The sequence below is a fragment of the Syngnathoides biaculeatus genome, chromosome 18 (genome assembly GCF_019802595.1).
Source record: "Syngnathoides biaculeatus isolate LvHL_M chromosome 18, ASM1980259v1, whole genome shotgun sequence".
NCBI classification, from domain to species: Eukaryota; Metazoa; Chordata; class Actinopteri; order Syngnathiformes; family Syngnathidae; genus Syngnathoides; species Syngnathoides biaculeatus.
In genome coordinates this window covers 19,230,950-19,245,724 of record NC_084657.1, presented here as the reverse complement: position 1 = coordinate 19,245,724, position 14,775 = coordinate 19,230,950, and the positions used below count along the sequence as shown (strand labels likewise).

The following is a 14,775-nucleotide window of genomic DNA, read 5'->3' as shown; positions in this document are numbered from 1 at the left end:
GCTGAGACCCGTCACAAGCCTGTGCGAGGTGTACCTAATGAAGTGGCCGGTGACTATATGTGCACGCACTACGTGTGCACTCGTTTTTACCCAGCATGTTGATGACGCCCTCGTTGTACGCAGCAAACAACCGAATGGAATCTTTGAAGAGCAGCATGAAGGCCGTGTTAATGACTCCGTTGCTCAGCTCGTTGGAGTTCGGCTGCAGGTCGGAGTGTACACGCACGCACAAACTGTTATCGCGTGGCATTATCGCGCCTAATGATGGCGCTGTTTTTTTTTTTTTTTTTTTTTTATAAAATGGTACCTGGAAATCCAGCAGCGCATCCAGCTGGTTCTGAATGATTGGCAGCGTTTTAATCAGCTTGTCTGTGTTCATAGTGCGCATCACGCCGTCGGCCCTGGCAACACATGCACACACATACGTTGTCATCCCCTTTACATGCTTAATCCATATTTAATGTCATCATTAAAGGTGTTTTAAGGGGGTTGTCCTGTCTCATGCAAATGAGCCACCGTTCACCTCGCTTTCCTAAATTACGAATACAACTTTGGTTACCAAGACAACTCAATCGCAAAGTTAGGCACTGCAGCTATGCGCGCCTGTGACCACTCGCCCAGAGTGGTGAGAAGAAGGCCAGGGCCCGTAAAGGGAGTTAACCACGCATTGTACTTTCACTCGTGGAATCCATGCATGTAGCGCATACAGCGAAAGGATAATTTGCTATCGTAACAAAATACAGGATGACATATCTAACTATGGGCACGAACTTGATAAACAATTTCAGCGTATTTGTTTTCACTCGCAGAGGCAGTACTTCATCACTAAGCAGTCGGATGACGGCGTCAATTACTAACTGTAACTAGATAGAGGATGACTGAGGATCCAAAACTAGGCAGGAAGTTGCACACCCAAAGAAAAAATTCTACTGTACATAGTCTCCTTGGTGGAGATAATGCAAAGAGTATGTTGGTGGTTGCGGCGGTCTGTACTGTATGTAAGTGTATTACCCTCGCTTCATCTTGGTGAAGTCCACCGCTGCTAACCGGAACGACATGGCTTTTTCGTTCAGGTAGCGACTGTACCGTCTGATGAAGGTGGACATGTTGTATCCTGAAGGGAGCGATAGGTGGGGGTGGGGATCTTAGTCTTAGCATTAGAAAATGAACACCAAACACATCCAAGCACACCTTTACAGACCTTATTAAATAAAGCTCAGAGCAGGCAATTGACCATATATGTAAAAAAAAAATGTCGGGGTAAGATGACAAATTCCAAAATATGACAAAAGACTTTAGGCCAAATGTGAGCCCCCACGCCCCAACCAATCAAAGCCATCAATAACCCGATTTTCAGATGACTCTAAACGATGATCTGGAACAATTATCCTGTTGTGTCGGGTGTGTTTCCCGACAATCACAAATTTTGAACACGTTCAAAATGACTTACAAGTGGGATACACGCATACAATACTTGTGATTGGGCCAAACCTGATCATTCCCCCCACTGTTCCGATTAAAGTCGGCAAAGACCCGATCATCAAATCTCTCTAAAAGATCCCTGATGGTTTCACTTTGGTGTCAGTTGTGTTAAAACTGATTATTCCGCCATGATGTGATCTAACAATTGTTATTTGTGTGCGTATTTTTATTCTCTGTTGTCTTTATTTTCCTCTTATGCTTTTAAGTTGCTAGAATGCGGATCTTTGTGACACTGTTTCCTTTCATACTTTTGAGTCCTTAATGTTGTGACGCGGTTAACCCCTAATGCTCTTGGGTCCGTGTGACACAAACTCTTTGTGCCCTTTTTGTCACTGAAGTATGAAATGTTTCAAGGATTACCTATATAAGGACGAGAAAGACTGACAACGGGGCTTCTTCTTACAACTTCACCGCTGCTCTGGGAAACTCCGCTGCTTGGAACACGGAGCTACACGGACACCTGCCGCCTTTCGTTTTTGGACCAGCTGGAACTTTCACTAACTTGGAATACTCGGTGGGACGAACGTTTACTTGTTTGGGAACACTCGTTCAACATTGGTGACTATTCGCTGTTGTGGCTCAACTACTCTGTTCTTGAACACCCATTTTGTGTGAGCTATTTTATCGTGTTTGTGTCGTGGTGATGTGTGTGAGATTAAATTGTCAGAAACGCAATACAACTGCCTTGTCGCATTTTGCTGGTTTGAACAAAGGGGATGTTAGTCTAAATTCACACGTAACATAATGGTTGAAACCAAAATCCCCAAAAGCCCAATTAAGCAGATGATTATCCTGGAGTCTGTGGTGTGGCTCAGAAAACAGTGGAGGCCCACAATTATCCTTCCATAGATGGCTGGTTTGTCGGAGAAGACTCACAATGTTCAGTTGAGATACCATCGTTATGTGTGCAATGTGTCAAACATGCCACCCACCGAGAGCACACAAAGCAATTTTTTTTCCCTTGTCATCTGTGGGGTCTGTCTCAATGAAATCGCAACCCATTAAGATGTTAAAAATCACTTTGTGTTGACACCGCTCAAGTCTCACCAAACATCGTTGACTGATTAGGTGTGTCCCAATCTTTTAGCCCACATGCTATAGACATATCGACAGTGTTACAGTGCTGGGACGACCCGAGACAGGAAGTCATTCGATGGGCGGAACAGCTCTGCAGAGTCAAATGGGGTCATTTATCACCTTGTAGCGCGGCCTTATCTAGAAAGTTGTTGAGGTTGAAAAGGGTGTTTCTAGAGGCGACATACTGCATCAGTCTCTGAGGGAAGAAAGAGAAGAGAAGAGAGGGAGGAGTCAGTGACGTGCTGGTGTTCCACGTCGTTCCACGTTGGGCTGTTGCAGACAGGACTTGATGAGCTATCATAAGTCCACATTAAGACCTCAGCTCTTCTGAATGACTTTTAAGGGTGTAGACCTAATAAGACTCGGTATGTAAAAATAGCCCCAATCCACTAAAAGTTGTTGCACCAGCAGAGACAATATCTGCATTTATTAACCCTGTCATGTCATATTATTTGGAATAGCATGTTGTAGGAATGTAGAAGTATCGAGAGTATTCCCCCCAGTGTAGGGACGGAGCCTTGCCGCCAATAGCGAAAATCTGCGAGGAATTGACGCCACCCCTAAAAGGTTTTGCACTTTTAGAAAGGGAAAATATTTTAAGAACAACCACAGCTGTGACAGACTGTTGTACACCAGTTTTTTTTTAAAAAAAAAAAAGATAAAATATCAAACAATTGAAAAAAACCACTTTGGACAGTGTAAAAAAAAAAAAAACCAAAAAAAACCTAAAACAGATATTCTCGTGTCAGGTTAAAAGCCAAAGGGAAAAAAAAGGTTCTAAAGTTGACTTTTAAAAATGACCAGTGAGTTGGCGTCTGTAATGTACAAAAGGGAGGTCATTCCAGCAGCACAATAAGTATGATCCCCTTTTAGTTTCCGCTTAGACCTTAGTACAAGCAGCTGGTCAGTCGTCCTGAGTCACCTTGCAGTAGCCCAGGGATGGAGCAGCTCAGAGAGTTCAGGCGGAGCAGGGCCCAAATGTTTTGGGATTGAAAAAGAAATGGATTTCAACATGGATTCAAAACACTACGGCAGTCAGTGGAAGGAGGCGGAAATCAGAGTTCTGTGGTCCCTTTTGCTCCCTCATATGTGCTCCAGTTAAGTGGTGAGCTGAAGTATTATGAGCCAATGTTAAAGAAAGAACTTGTTGACTTATAACTGCTTCAAAATGGCACCAGAGCTCAACTTTTTACTCCAGGCATTGACCTACATTATTTCACAGAAGTTCCTCCTCTCACTTCTCCTGAGTTCTTTAGCACTGCTAGATGATGCCAAAGTGCCACTTTTCTACCAAACAGGGCTTTGGTGACATCTTGGGGCACTTTAGGGCATTTCAAAAGCAGCACATAATCAGTGAATGGACCTTTCTGACCTGTCAATCACTCGAACAATAATAGCCAATCAGATAGCCACATTGTCTTAACCTCTGGCTTGACACGCCCCTCTCATCGTATGGTCCCACAAAGCAATGCTGGTGGTCAGTAGCGTGCGATTGGAAAAGTTAATGTTACGAACAAAATGGTCCTCAGATGCACTTGGGGAACGTGCAATTCTGATGAAAGATATCCTGCTAGGTTACAAGGAGCCCGGTTGATTCATTTTCCAAAGCCTAAAACACAGTTGACAAAGAGTCTACGATGGATTAAGGCTCGCGGAAGAGCGCACGTACAACTAAATGTGAACAATACCAACAAACACAAGGCTGTATGTTCGAAGGTAAGTGAGGCAGAAGTATCTTCTCTGAGTTTGATTGAATTATTATCAGTGCTTTATACATTGCGCGAGAACAACTTTCACTTTGTTCGTTATCACTCACCTGCTGAATGAAGTGTGTCCTGTTTTATGTCGAAGTGTTGGGTTAGTGATGCGTAAATGCGCCATGTCATGCAAGAGAAATGTCCATTTGCCCATTTTTATCACATCACACTTATAAGACAGAGCACTGGGTTCGATTACGGGCCGAGTCAAACTTTTTCATCTGGTGACTACGGCACTGACTGAGTGAATCCCCATTGTTTAAATCCACTTATAGAAAATCAAACGTATCTCACTTATAAAGACTACAATGATATTACTCGTGATCTTTCCAAGTAAAAACTACTCGCGCTGCTTTCCATGCACAGTACAATTCCACTATTTTATCCTGTTGGATTTCAATATGAAGGTTGTGAGGCGTCAAACATTTTTGCATCGATCGCCAACATTCATGTACATATCCTTGCGTGAAATAGTTGAGACCGCTCTGTAGAACTCTCTTGGACAAGTCTGACGCATTTGGCAAAAAACATAGCCCAATATTCTCAGGAATACGCAATAGAGAATCGACTTCAAACATCTTCTGTTCAATTGCCATTTTGGAAACTTGAGTGGGCGGATCTGAATATAGCTATCGGAGAGGTCAATTACGGCAGATAGTTCCTTAAAATGAAATTCATTAAAAGGTTACTTTTCCAGTCGTCATCAGGTGGGGTGGGTGGGGGGGAATACTGTAGTTTGTTTACTTAAGTGGAATCCTTTCTGCCTAAAACATGCCAGATTAGGATTGATGATAGAATCCATGTACAGGAGGTCCCCTGCATTACATTCTTATGGTGGTGACGTTACCCAAATTTGTAATCGATTCGGAACATCATCTGTTACTATCCTACACTAATGCAGTAGTGTGTGTCTGTGGCCCCCGCGGTGCCTCCTGTGCCCTCACCTCATTGCCGTACATCATGAGGTGATGCGTGGCGATGAGCGCCTTGAAGACCACTATCCAGCTGTTGCTGGCCGTGCGCTCCAGTAGCGTGTCCGCCAGGTGAGGGATGCTGACGTTAAGCTCATTGGTGCAGTGGATCAGATCTGCATTACGGGATAGAAGGGGCAATTGTGATTTCATAATAAATACATTTGAAAAAAGTGGACAGTAGAAGCACACAATGACAATAATAATGCAAATACATCTATTTACATAGTTGAAACATCAGGAAGTGAATGTGGCATCTTCATGAATAATAAGAGCTTTAAATTCATTCATTCATATTTTTACCATTTGCACCATAAAAAAATATACATGTATTAATAACTACTCTTATGTCCTGATAACTGCTTTTGTATATAGATACAGAAAGTAAGGATGTGTAAATAACTCAAACAATACATGTAGACTTGAATACGAACAGCAGCAGCAATAGCAGAATGCTACTGTATGTAGCATAAAAATACATTTATTAATAACTAGTTCATTGCTCATATCTAAATCATCGCTTATATATGCAGTAGATATGAAATAAAAATGTGAACAGCGGTGAGAATAGTCAGCAGCATTAGAATGTGACCTAAAACGAACACGTATCAATCACTAGTTTACTGGTTACATTATTTAAATATACAGATCATAGAACAGGACATTAGCAAGGATAGTCAGCATCATTTTACACAAGTCCGCAGTATTGTCTGCAACAACAACAACAAATGAGCATTTTAAGGAGGGGATTGGACACGCAGAGATCAACGAAAAGGAGAAATGAGAACGGATGACATTTAGGACCCTTTAAGCTCCACCTCTTTACTTAGCGTTAGCCACTCTGGAGGAAATAAATGGCTCGCATGGCAAAGTTATCATTTATGAGAAAAGTGCGGTGAAGTATACATCCATACCGATTCAATACAAGGATTAAGATTGAGGAGCAAATGATTGTTTAACGATAGCTGATGTACAGGCAGGGAAATCCATTGGCTGGCAGTCACTCCAAGGCTCTCTTTCACCAAGCACGTCGATAGAAAAGATGGAGAGTTACATTATAAAGTCACTCCAGCGGTGGTACTCGATCGACATGCCTCCACGCATAATGTGAGGAAAATGAATAGGCCTGCGATGAATAATTAACCTCATTTTTTCCCCCCTCCCGCGGAGATGAAAAGAAACAAAACCCGAGTTGACTCAACGTTTGGCCCTCCCGAGACGTCCATCCGGCGTGTCTACACAAAGGCAAAATGGTGGAACGTGTGGAGACATTTGTGCTTCAAACATGCTGATTCTAATGGCAGCCCTCCTAGAAATGCACTTTTGCAGGGTACATGCGTCCAGACAACTGCGATCCAAATCAGCAAACGGCAAAATTGTCTTGAAAAGATTATCTTGAGCAATTATTCGACAATCCATTTCACACAGTTGACAACGATTATCCTGAGAGGGTATCCAGTGTGGTGGTTTGTAATGTAGTGCTGCTTCAAGACACGATTAATCAATAATCAGTTTCATAGTAAACAGTTGCTGACAGGGAGTCCTCGGGTTGAGACAGTCCCGACTTAAGACGTTTCGACTTTACAACGCCAGTACCCCATCCGTCATTTTGTCTGGCTAAAGCTTATCCGTATTTTTGCGCCAGCAGTATCTTTGCATTTTTCGCCCTCTTTTTTTAGACATTATCGCCCCAAAGAAGAAAGCCGCGTCTTTTAGCAATGCTTCTGCAGCCAAAAGAAAATCCATTACCATGGAAATGAAGCGCAAGATCCTCAAAAGATTGGAGGAAGGAGAGACACCAACACCACCAAGGCTTCAGTCGTTCGACCATAGTGACAATTATTAAAGACAAAGCCCGTATTTTAGCCCATGTGAAGGGTTCCGTTCCCATGTTGGATACAATGATCAAAAAACAAGGTTCTTTGAGAGTTGTGGAGATGGAGAGGATTGAGGACCAGGTTCCTTCTTCTTCTCCGTCCACCTCTCAGCAGTAATGCTAAGTACATCATCTTGTTTATGTCAATGTATTTGGACGTAGATTCTGACTTCAGTGGTGGAATCCGACTTAAGTAGAAATTCGAATTAAGTCGCTACTGTAGGAACGGATCTCTGTCGTAGACCGAGGACCCCCTGTATTGTGGCTGTCCTTACTTTTTAAGATTTACACAAAAATTGTGGTGACAATGCCGCTAAGGTAATTGATTTCAAGTAGAAACGGGCTTTTGTAGCGCAAAACACTGGTGTGGGGTGCGTTAACAGGGATTTTGCCCTCCTCTGCTAGGTCACGCCGATAATCGTAAATATTAAACGTTTAATATTCACGCACATCTTACGTGTGTGATCAATACCAAACTGTGGTTGTTAAAAATCACATCCACCACAGATCTCATCCGCCGAACCAGATGTCTCTCGTTGTACCAAGACTGACCCGGCAGGGGCAGCAATGTGCAACAAAAAAATAGAGCAGCTAGGCTAACTAGTTAGTTATCTGGTAACGACATTATGTTTGTAAACTCATATATATTTCTTCGAGGGAGAAAATGTCAAGAGTGAACTTTAATATTTTTGTAAAGGCCAAAATGTTTGATTGGTGTCTCGTATTCGATTTCAGTAGATTGTGCAGGCGTCGCTAATTATGTGCTTGTGGCCTCTTGCCAATGAGTTCATCACAGAACCCTAAAACATGGATTATATTTATTGTCTTCAAATCCTGTGCGTAAATAAGAATAAAATTGAATAAATTGGGGGAAGAGTGTCACAATAAAGGACTAAAATCAAGACGACTGCCCCCATCCGCTTGCCTTTTGCTAATGCATCAGCTGTGATTTACTCACTGGTGCGTGACAGCGGGACATAATAACGCATCTACTGCATGACTGTGGCACCTGATTTCTTAGAAAGGAAACACACAGGTGGGGCGCAATACAGTTTTAAAAAGACATGCATTGGTTTTTTCGTAACACAAAAAAAGTTCCCAGGTGTCCTGCCTGTCACTGTTTTTGTGAAAATGATAAAGGGCTATTGTAGCACATTATAACTTACATCGCATTTTGTGAGCCACTCAAAAAACTGCAAGGCCAATGGTGAGTCTGGCTTTTGTTACCATGACGACTGAGGGTGGAGCCTGAGCTTTGCGATTACAGCAGAGCCTGGAATGTGGAGAAAAAAACGTGAGCACCCGTATGGACGGGAAAAGTATTTTCTGCTCAAAGTCCAACTAACCCCAACTCATTTGTAAAACACATGGGCCACGTCATTTGTACGAGTGTGTATGTAAAGTGTATGTGTATGCATTAGTAGAGTACACCGTATATTACAATATAAAAAGTGTAAAATAGTTCATTTTAATATTTTTAAAGCTCAGCTCCACAGCCGGTCTTTCATTCCCCCGTCTTTCTCTGTGCGACTCACGGCCAACAACGAGGCACTCTAAAGCAACCACCTCAGTGTTGCTCTCCAACTCACTCTGCTGGCTATCAAATACAAACATGAACTGTTCAATTATTTTACAACCTATTTAAACATGTTGTTCCTTGTTTTTTTATAATATAAAATTTCCATTTTTTTTCCATTTTCCTTGTTACAAAATACATTGTAAATTTTGGGGTTGTCTTTCGGGGAACGGATAACAGCATTCCATTCATTTCACTAATATAATTTGAGGTATGTTTCGAGTTACAAGTGTGGTTACTGAACAAATTGCACCCACATTGCAAGGCAGCACTGTGTTCCGTTGTGTACACGTGCCGTAAAAAAGTACAATTTCCATAATATGTCTTCTTTAGCTCTTTTTTTAAAAATAATTCATATACATGAAAATCGCGCCGATGTTTGATTAAGCCTTCTATTCAAGCTGTATGTGCGACATCACGCTGTGCAGTGAGTGGTCACTCCAGCCTCAATGACACGTTCCGCGGAATCTTGCTTCTGTTGCCGATCCAAGCGGCCGCGACTTAATGAAATCCCATTTTATTCGGTGTGACGTGCTCATCATTCGCCACGCTTTGTAAATAGTTGTGAGGGTTTAAATAGTCACAGAGTCCGCCCCCACACACCCCCACCCTACCCCAACAGCCTGTATCTCTCTTTGTCAAGGTCACGACACCAAGACGGTGCTGATGAGAGCCCACTCCGACTGGGTTAATGAGCAGCAAAGCTTGCAAGAGACAACAATGAATCACGGCTTTAGTGCAAAGTTTCACTGGGCTTGGCGAGGGGGGGGATCCATAACAACTGAACATCTGGACTGTATTTAAATAAAAAAAAAAAATCCCAGACAATGTTGAATTTCTATTTGCAGTGCAACGCTGCAAAATTTGAATGCAACAAAACTAAGTCACCAAGTTGCACATGATTAAATCTTGTTGGTGGCCATTTTTTGGACATTTATTACTTTTATAAAATATTTGTTCACTTTTGTAATTATTAGCTTTCAAATTCCTATTTGTTTGCACAAATGTGCAGGTGGTAAATCAACCTTAAAAAAAATTCTAGCCACCACTTGTTCCCTTCCACTTCTTAAATTGAAATAATCGTCTTCTCCATGGTCACATCATGGTATCTCTACTTCAAAATTATGTCATAAATTTGCTCCATTGTTGTGCGGAAAGCCACTAACCTCCATCCATCCATCCATCCATTTTCTTCACCGCTTATCTTCACGAGGGTCGCAGGGAGTGCTGGAGCCTATCCCAGCTGTCAACAGACAGGAGGCGGGGTACACCCTGAAATAGTTGCCAGCCAACCGCAGGGCACATAGAGACAAACAGCCACACTCACAATCACACCTTGGGGCAATTTAGAGTGTCCAATTAATTTTTGGGGAATCTGGGAGGAAACCAGAGTGCCCACGCAGGCACGGGGAGAACATGCAAACTCCACCCAGGCAGGTCCGGGATTGAACCAGGGACCTCAGAACAGTGAGGCCAACGCTTTACCAAGCTGATCCACCGTGCCGCCACATTAACCCCCTCTTATCGAAATTAAAAAATATTACATGGAATTCCTCCTTCAATTTCTCCAAAATTAATGAAATGATGTAATCTGGTAGAAAGCACACACACAGGTTTTCAAGTGAAACTAATAAGATCACACATGTGTATTAAAGCAGCTAAAATGGTTCAAAAAAAAATGAAGCAGTGTGGACACAAATGTTCACAATGTAGGCCAGAGGCTCAAATAAAAAATAATCACTTAAATAAGGACTCTTAGAAGAAGAATCTACACTGGAACACTACAACACTACACTACAACAGTGAAATCCAGTCCTGTCATCAGAAAGTGCTAATGTCAGCCGCAAGCGCTAACGGCCTGGCCAGTATCGCTGTGACGTTGTTTTCAAAATCGGAGTTTCAACAGGGGAGCTCAAATAAGAATACAAGATAGAATTCAGTGATGATTGTGAGCCTAAAAGAAAGTCCTACAGTGTAGTCGGCTCGTTATTTTTGTGAAGCTGCTAGTTCTAGCAGCTAGTTTTTTCCATTTCTATTTGTTATCCACAGATATTACATTTTACGTTTTTACAAAACAATACTTTTATCAAATTATTCAGTGTTAATGGATAAGATGTCTTTGGCACTTTCTCCCAAAAATGTCTGTCCACAAAAGATGCCTGAAAATAGCATAGAAATTGAATTATCACTATTTTTGGAACGAGGGATGAATATGCGGATATACCCCACACAAGCATCACACAGGAAGGCCTCATAACGGTGGGGCAGACGTTCTACCCACTAGAAGCTGCTTACAACAGTGTTTTATTGTTTCAATATTACATTGGCGACTGGTTTTTACCCTTGTACATCCATTAAGAACATTAAAATGTTACACAGAATATTGCTTGCACAGTTAATAAAAAAAAAATTTTCCGCTGCATTGTTTGCACTCGTCTGCAGAAAAGGGATGTGTTTTTTAATCCCCCTCGACAAGAAGAACGCGTCTCATTATTTTCATCCCCATTGATTCCGTTCCATTTGCGGGCGGCAGCGATTCTTTAGCAAAAGCAAGTACGCGTCTCCTCTTTATGATCCCGTTTAACGAGGCGAGCTGAGCGAGAGCAGACTCGTCTCATGAATTGTTGCTCAAAGACACAAAGACTGCCTCGTCGGGGTTGGGGGGGGGCTTCCTTTACATTCTCGGTGATCTGCGGCGGCCTGTCGAGGGGCTCGAACCCACGCAATCGGCTCATCGCAAGCACACCTCTTCCCCGTGTCCTTGTCTGACCTTAGAAGTGCATCTGAAAGGCTCGAATTGAAAGGTGGAAACAAAAGAGAAGGCGTGCGTCGAGCTGCGCGTGCAGTCTCTCCTTCAAGCTTCTAAACCTACTAATGGTCAGAATTAGTCAAATAACTAGTGAAAACCTCACGTAGCCTCGTGCTGGCTCACTCAATCAGAAAATCGGCCTGTTTCCAAACGTTTGGTCGCCGCCCCAGTGATGAAACGTCCTCTGGAAAAGCTCCTTGTGGCTGCAGTGACATTTAGTGGTTTGAAGGTGGATCGCTTTGTGTTGTTTAGTAACTGTAAGGCCTTTATGCTAGCGGCCCGAACAACAATAATGGACCGAATGTAATTGGCATCCTGCATATTCATTTCATTTCACTCCGCATTGAATAGAAACATTGGTATATACTCAATTTTTCTATGCATTCATTAGGTGCAAATTAGTTACACCTTCAAGTCCATCTGCCCTCTGTTCCGTATCACTATTTCACAGTACAGGTTCAGTATACCTCAAATGGTGGTTGTCCCTCTAATTGAAGACTTGTTGCATTATCCAGGACAACGTAAATACTCCCGCTACTGTTTCCAATCCATAAAACTATCAGAAGTAATTATCAGTTTATAGACACTATTCTGTTTAGCCTATTTTATCACTACTGATAAACAAACAGCAGCACAAATGCATGTCTTAGACAAACGTCTCCCTCTCATAGACAGACGCCTCCATGTCTAAAAAAAAAAAAAAAAAGATCGTCCGTATAACAACCTCAAGCTATTGTTCCCATATAATGAGCCCATTTAAACTTAATTGCTAACCAAAACAGCAGTCCTTATCAAGATACGTCTATCAGACAAATTAGCAGTCCCGTAAAACAGAAGCCTCCCTTTTTCCATCAAGAAAAACAAACACGTTGTGACTATAAATGTGAAAGCGTTTGTGTCATCCCAAATAGCTAACCGCTGACCCCATTTGAACTCCTTTGCTAACCAAAACAGCATCACAGAAGCTTGTCTCTCAGAATAACTAAGGCCTATCTTTTCCCATTAGGATTAAAAAAAAAAATACCAGTTATAGATTATCTTGAATTATCTTGCCTCATACAGGATGGTCTGATGTTAACCCCATTTTACTGTATACCAAGTTTCTAACCAAAACAGCAGTCCTTACTAAAGCACAACCAAGAAACACCTCCGTCAAATAGACACCTCCCTTTTCCAATCAAGAAACAAAGATACTAAACAATAAAACAATATTGAGTCCATTTGAACTCTGTTGCTAACCAAAACAAAAGAGACTAGACTAATGAATCATACCTCTCAGATAAGTAAATGTCCCCTTCAAATAGACTCCTGTATTTTCCCATCAGGAAAAAAAGGAAGTTGTGTTCGATACCATGGTTCACACAAAAAGTACTTGACAGCTGAGTGTATTTGACCTCTGTTGCTGCCTAAAAACAGCAGCACCGTTCTCTCAGACAATTAAATGCCTCCCTCAAAAAGAACCCTCCCTTTTCCCATCAGGAAGATAAAAACAGGGAGTAATCGTAATTATCATTGTTATGAGACACCATTGTTGATACGTAATATAAATAAATACTGAGCCCATTTGAACCCTGTTGCTAGCCAAAACGCCAATACTGAAGCACATTTCCCTCAAAGAGAAGCCTCCCTTTTGAATTTGGGGGATAACAGCTCGCAGTTGTGATCATCTCAGTTCAAATACACTATTGGTCACACATGGACATCAAAGATGTAACGGCTGAGCCCATCAGCAGTATGTTACTCACCAAAACACCAGCAGTACTTAACAAAGTACATCTCCCAGATGAATTAAAGTAAGCAGACTAAACTAGTTCTTCTGCATAGTTGTACGTATCCATTCCAATCTGTGAACAAATTTGAGTCTTTAATGAAACTTATATAAAGTGGGAAGTTCAAACCATATCTCCTGACAGAGGCAGACGTAATATCCATTGTCTGAAAATAACAGAAAACATAACATCCCGCAAAGGACGTGTTTTGAGAAAATCACAAAGCATGATACTAAGGATAAAGATCAGGATAAAAAAATAATATGCCTGAGTATTGGGCTATTGTCCTTCTACATCTGTTGCTCCACTGTCCCCCCCCCCCCCCCAAATATCCGTTGCTTAAAGGGTTAAAACACTACAGATATACCTCCTAATCGTTAGCCCATCAGTCTCATTTTCCATAATGCCTTAGCATTAAGACAAGACATTGAAGAACAGATGTGTCGCATTTTAATTCATGTCAATGGGACGACTTGATTTGACGTACACCTAAACTGAGTTATGAGCTTTGTCACGTAACAAAATCGTCTCGTAAGTCAGGTTCTAAAACCTTGTGTCTATCACTGCGCGGCTGCCTTCTTTTCTTCATTTTTGGCAGGATCTATTATACTCTTTGTAGGGATGTTTAATAGCACTGTTTTCCAGACCAATACCAGTCCAACTATTCACACTCTTTTTCTCACCGACAGTATGATACCACTACTAACTTTTGATCCATAAAATTTCAATTAACCTAATGAAAGGTTATCATTTATAAAATCATTTCTTACTTTTTACTTTGACAGCCTTCAGAATTTCCTGATACATTGAAATAAGGCCAGTATCGTCCTGGTCTTGGGTATCCATACTCACCCATGCCTAATTGTACATGTGCATTCCATCCATCACGTGCAGTTATTTATTACGGGGCAAAAAAAAAATGCTCCCTAATATAAAAATCCCTGTATAATGCCAGGAATACACACACACACGAATGCATGCACTGGCAATTAGTAGTGTGCAGATTATGACACCACACACACATGCATGCATAAATGATAGTAATGCACCAGTGGACAGTGAACTTGAATGTGAAGGGGGTGGGGGTGATGCTGCAGGACTTCATGATAATGCATTTCGGCCTCTTTGTGTGTAAATCCGTTGAATGACACCCCATAGATCACATTTAATGGGTGAATGGCGCCTAATTAAAGGAGAAATCAGGAGGGTGAAAGACCGCCTTTATGTGTGTGAAGCTCGCATGACTGATGGCATTTTGCGTGAAGCGTGTGTGTTTTCACCTACAGTCAAGGTGCTTCTTCTTGGGTCCGCTCACTTCGTGCGTCGTGGCCTTGCACACGGCTTTGCTGATGGTCGAGCCGCTCATGCTGTGCTGCGCGGCGGCGATCCGGTCCGTCAGAGTCGGCCCGGACATGGTGGAGGAGGAGCGGCTTCGGCTGGAGCCCAGAGGAGGCGACT

The 14,775-nt window shown here is 42.1% G+C and overlaps 2 protein-coding genes across 16 annotated transcripts in view; one reads left to right on the top strand and one right to left on the bottom strand.

Moving 5' to 3' along the window:
* Positions 1-2,162, top strand: part of LOC133492207 (RNA-binding protein 4-like) — a 24,389-nt gene extending 22,227 nt beyond the window's left edge. For 9 of the 10 annotated variants that reach the window (XR_009792587.1, XR_009792586.1, XR_009792585.1 and 6 more), the window contains one exon: positions 1,821-2,162. The gene's annotated coding sequence lies outside the window, so the exon portion shown is untranslated. The remainder of the gene's footprint in view (positions 1-1,820) is intronic. The other variant, XR_009792580.1, reaches the window with a different exon arrangement.
* The window catches only part of LOC133492206 (phosphatidylinositol-binding clathrin assembly protein-like), a 23,617-nt gene extending 8,842 nt beyond the window's left edge, over positions 1-14,775 (bottom strand). For 3 of the 6 annotated variants that reach the window (XM_061804267.1, XM_061804266.1, XM_061804268.1), the window contains exons 1-5: positions 14,602-14,775; positions 5,261-5,403; positions 2,680-2,755; positions 1,012-1,114; positions 91-401 (exon numbers count right to left, since the gene is read on the bottom strand). In XM_061804267.1, coding sequence (XP_061660251.1) covers positions 91-401; positions 1,012-1,114; positions 2,680-2,755; positions 5,261-5,403; positions 14,602-14,731 — 763 coding nt within the window. In that variant the 5' untranslated portion in view covers positions 14,732-14,775. Of the gene's footprint in view, positions 1-90; positions 402-1,011; positions 1,115-1,201; positions 1,827-2,679; positions 2,756-5,260; positions 5,404-14,601 lie in introns of those variants that run through there. The other 3 variants (XM_061804270.1, XM_061804271.1, XM_061804272.1) reach the window with 3 other exon arrangements.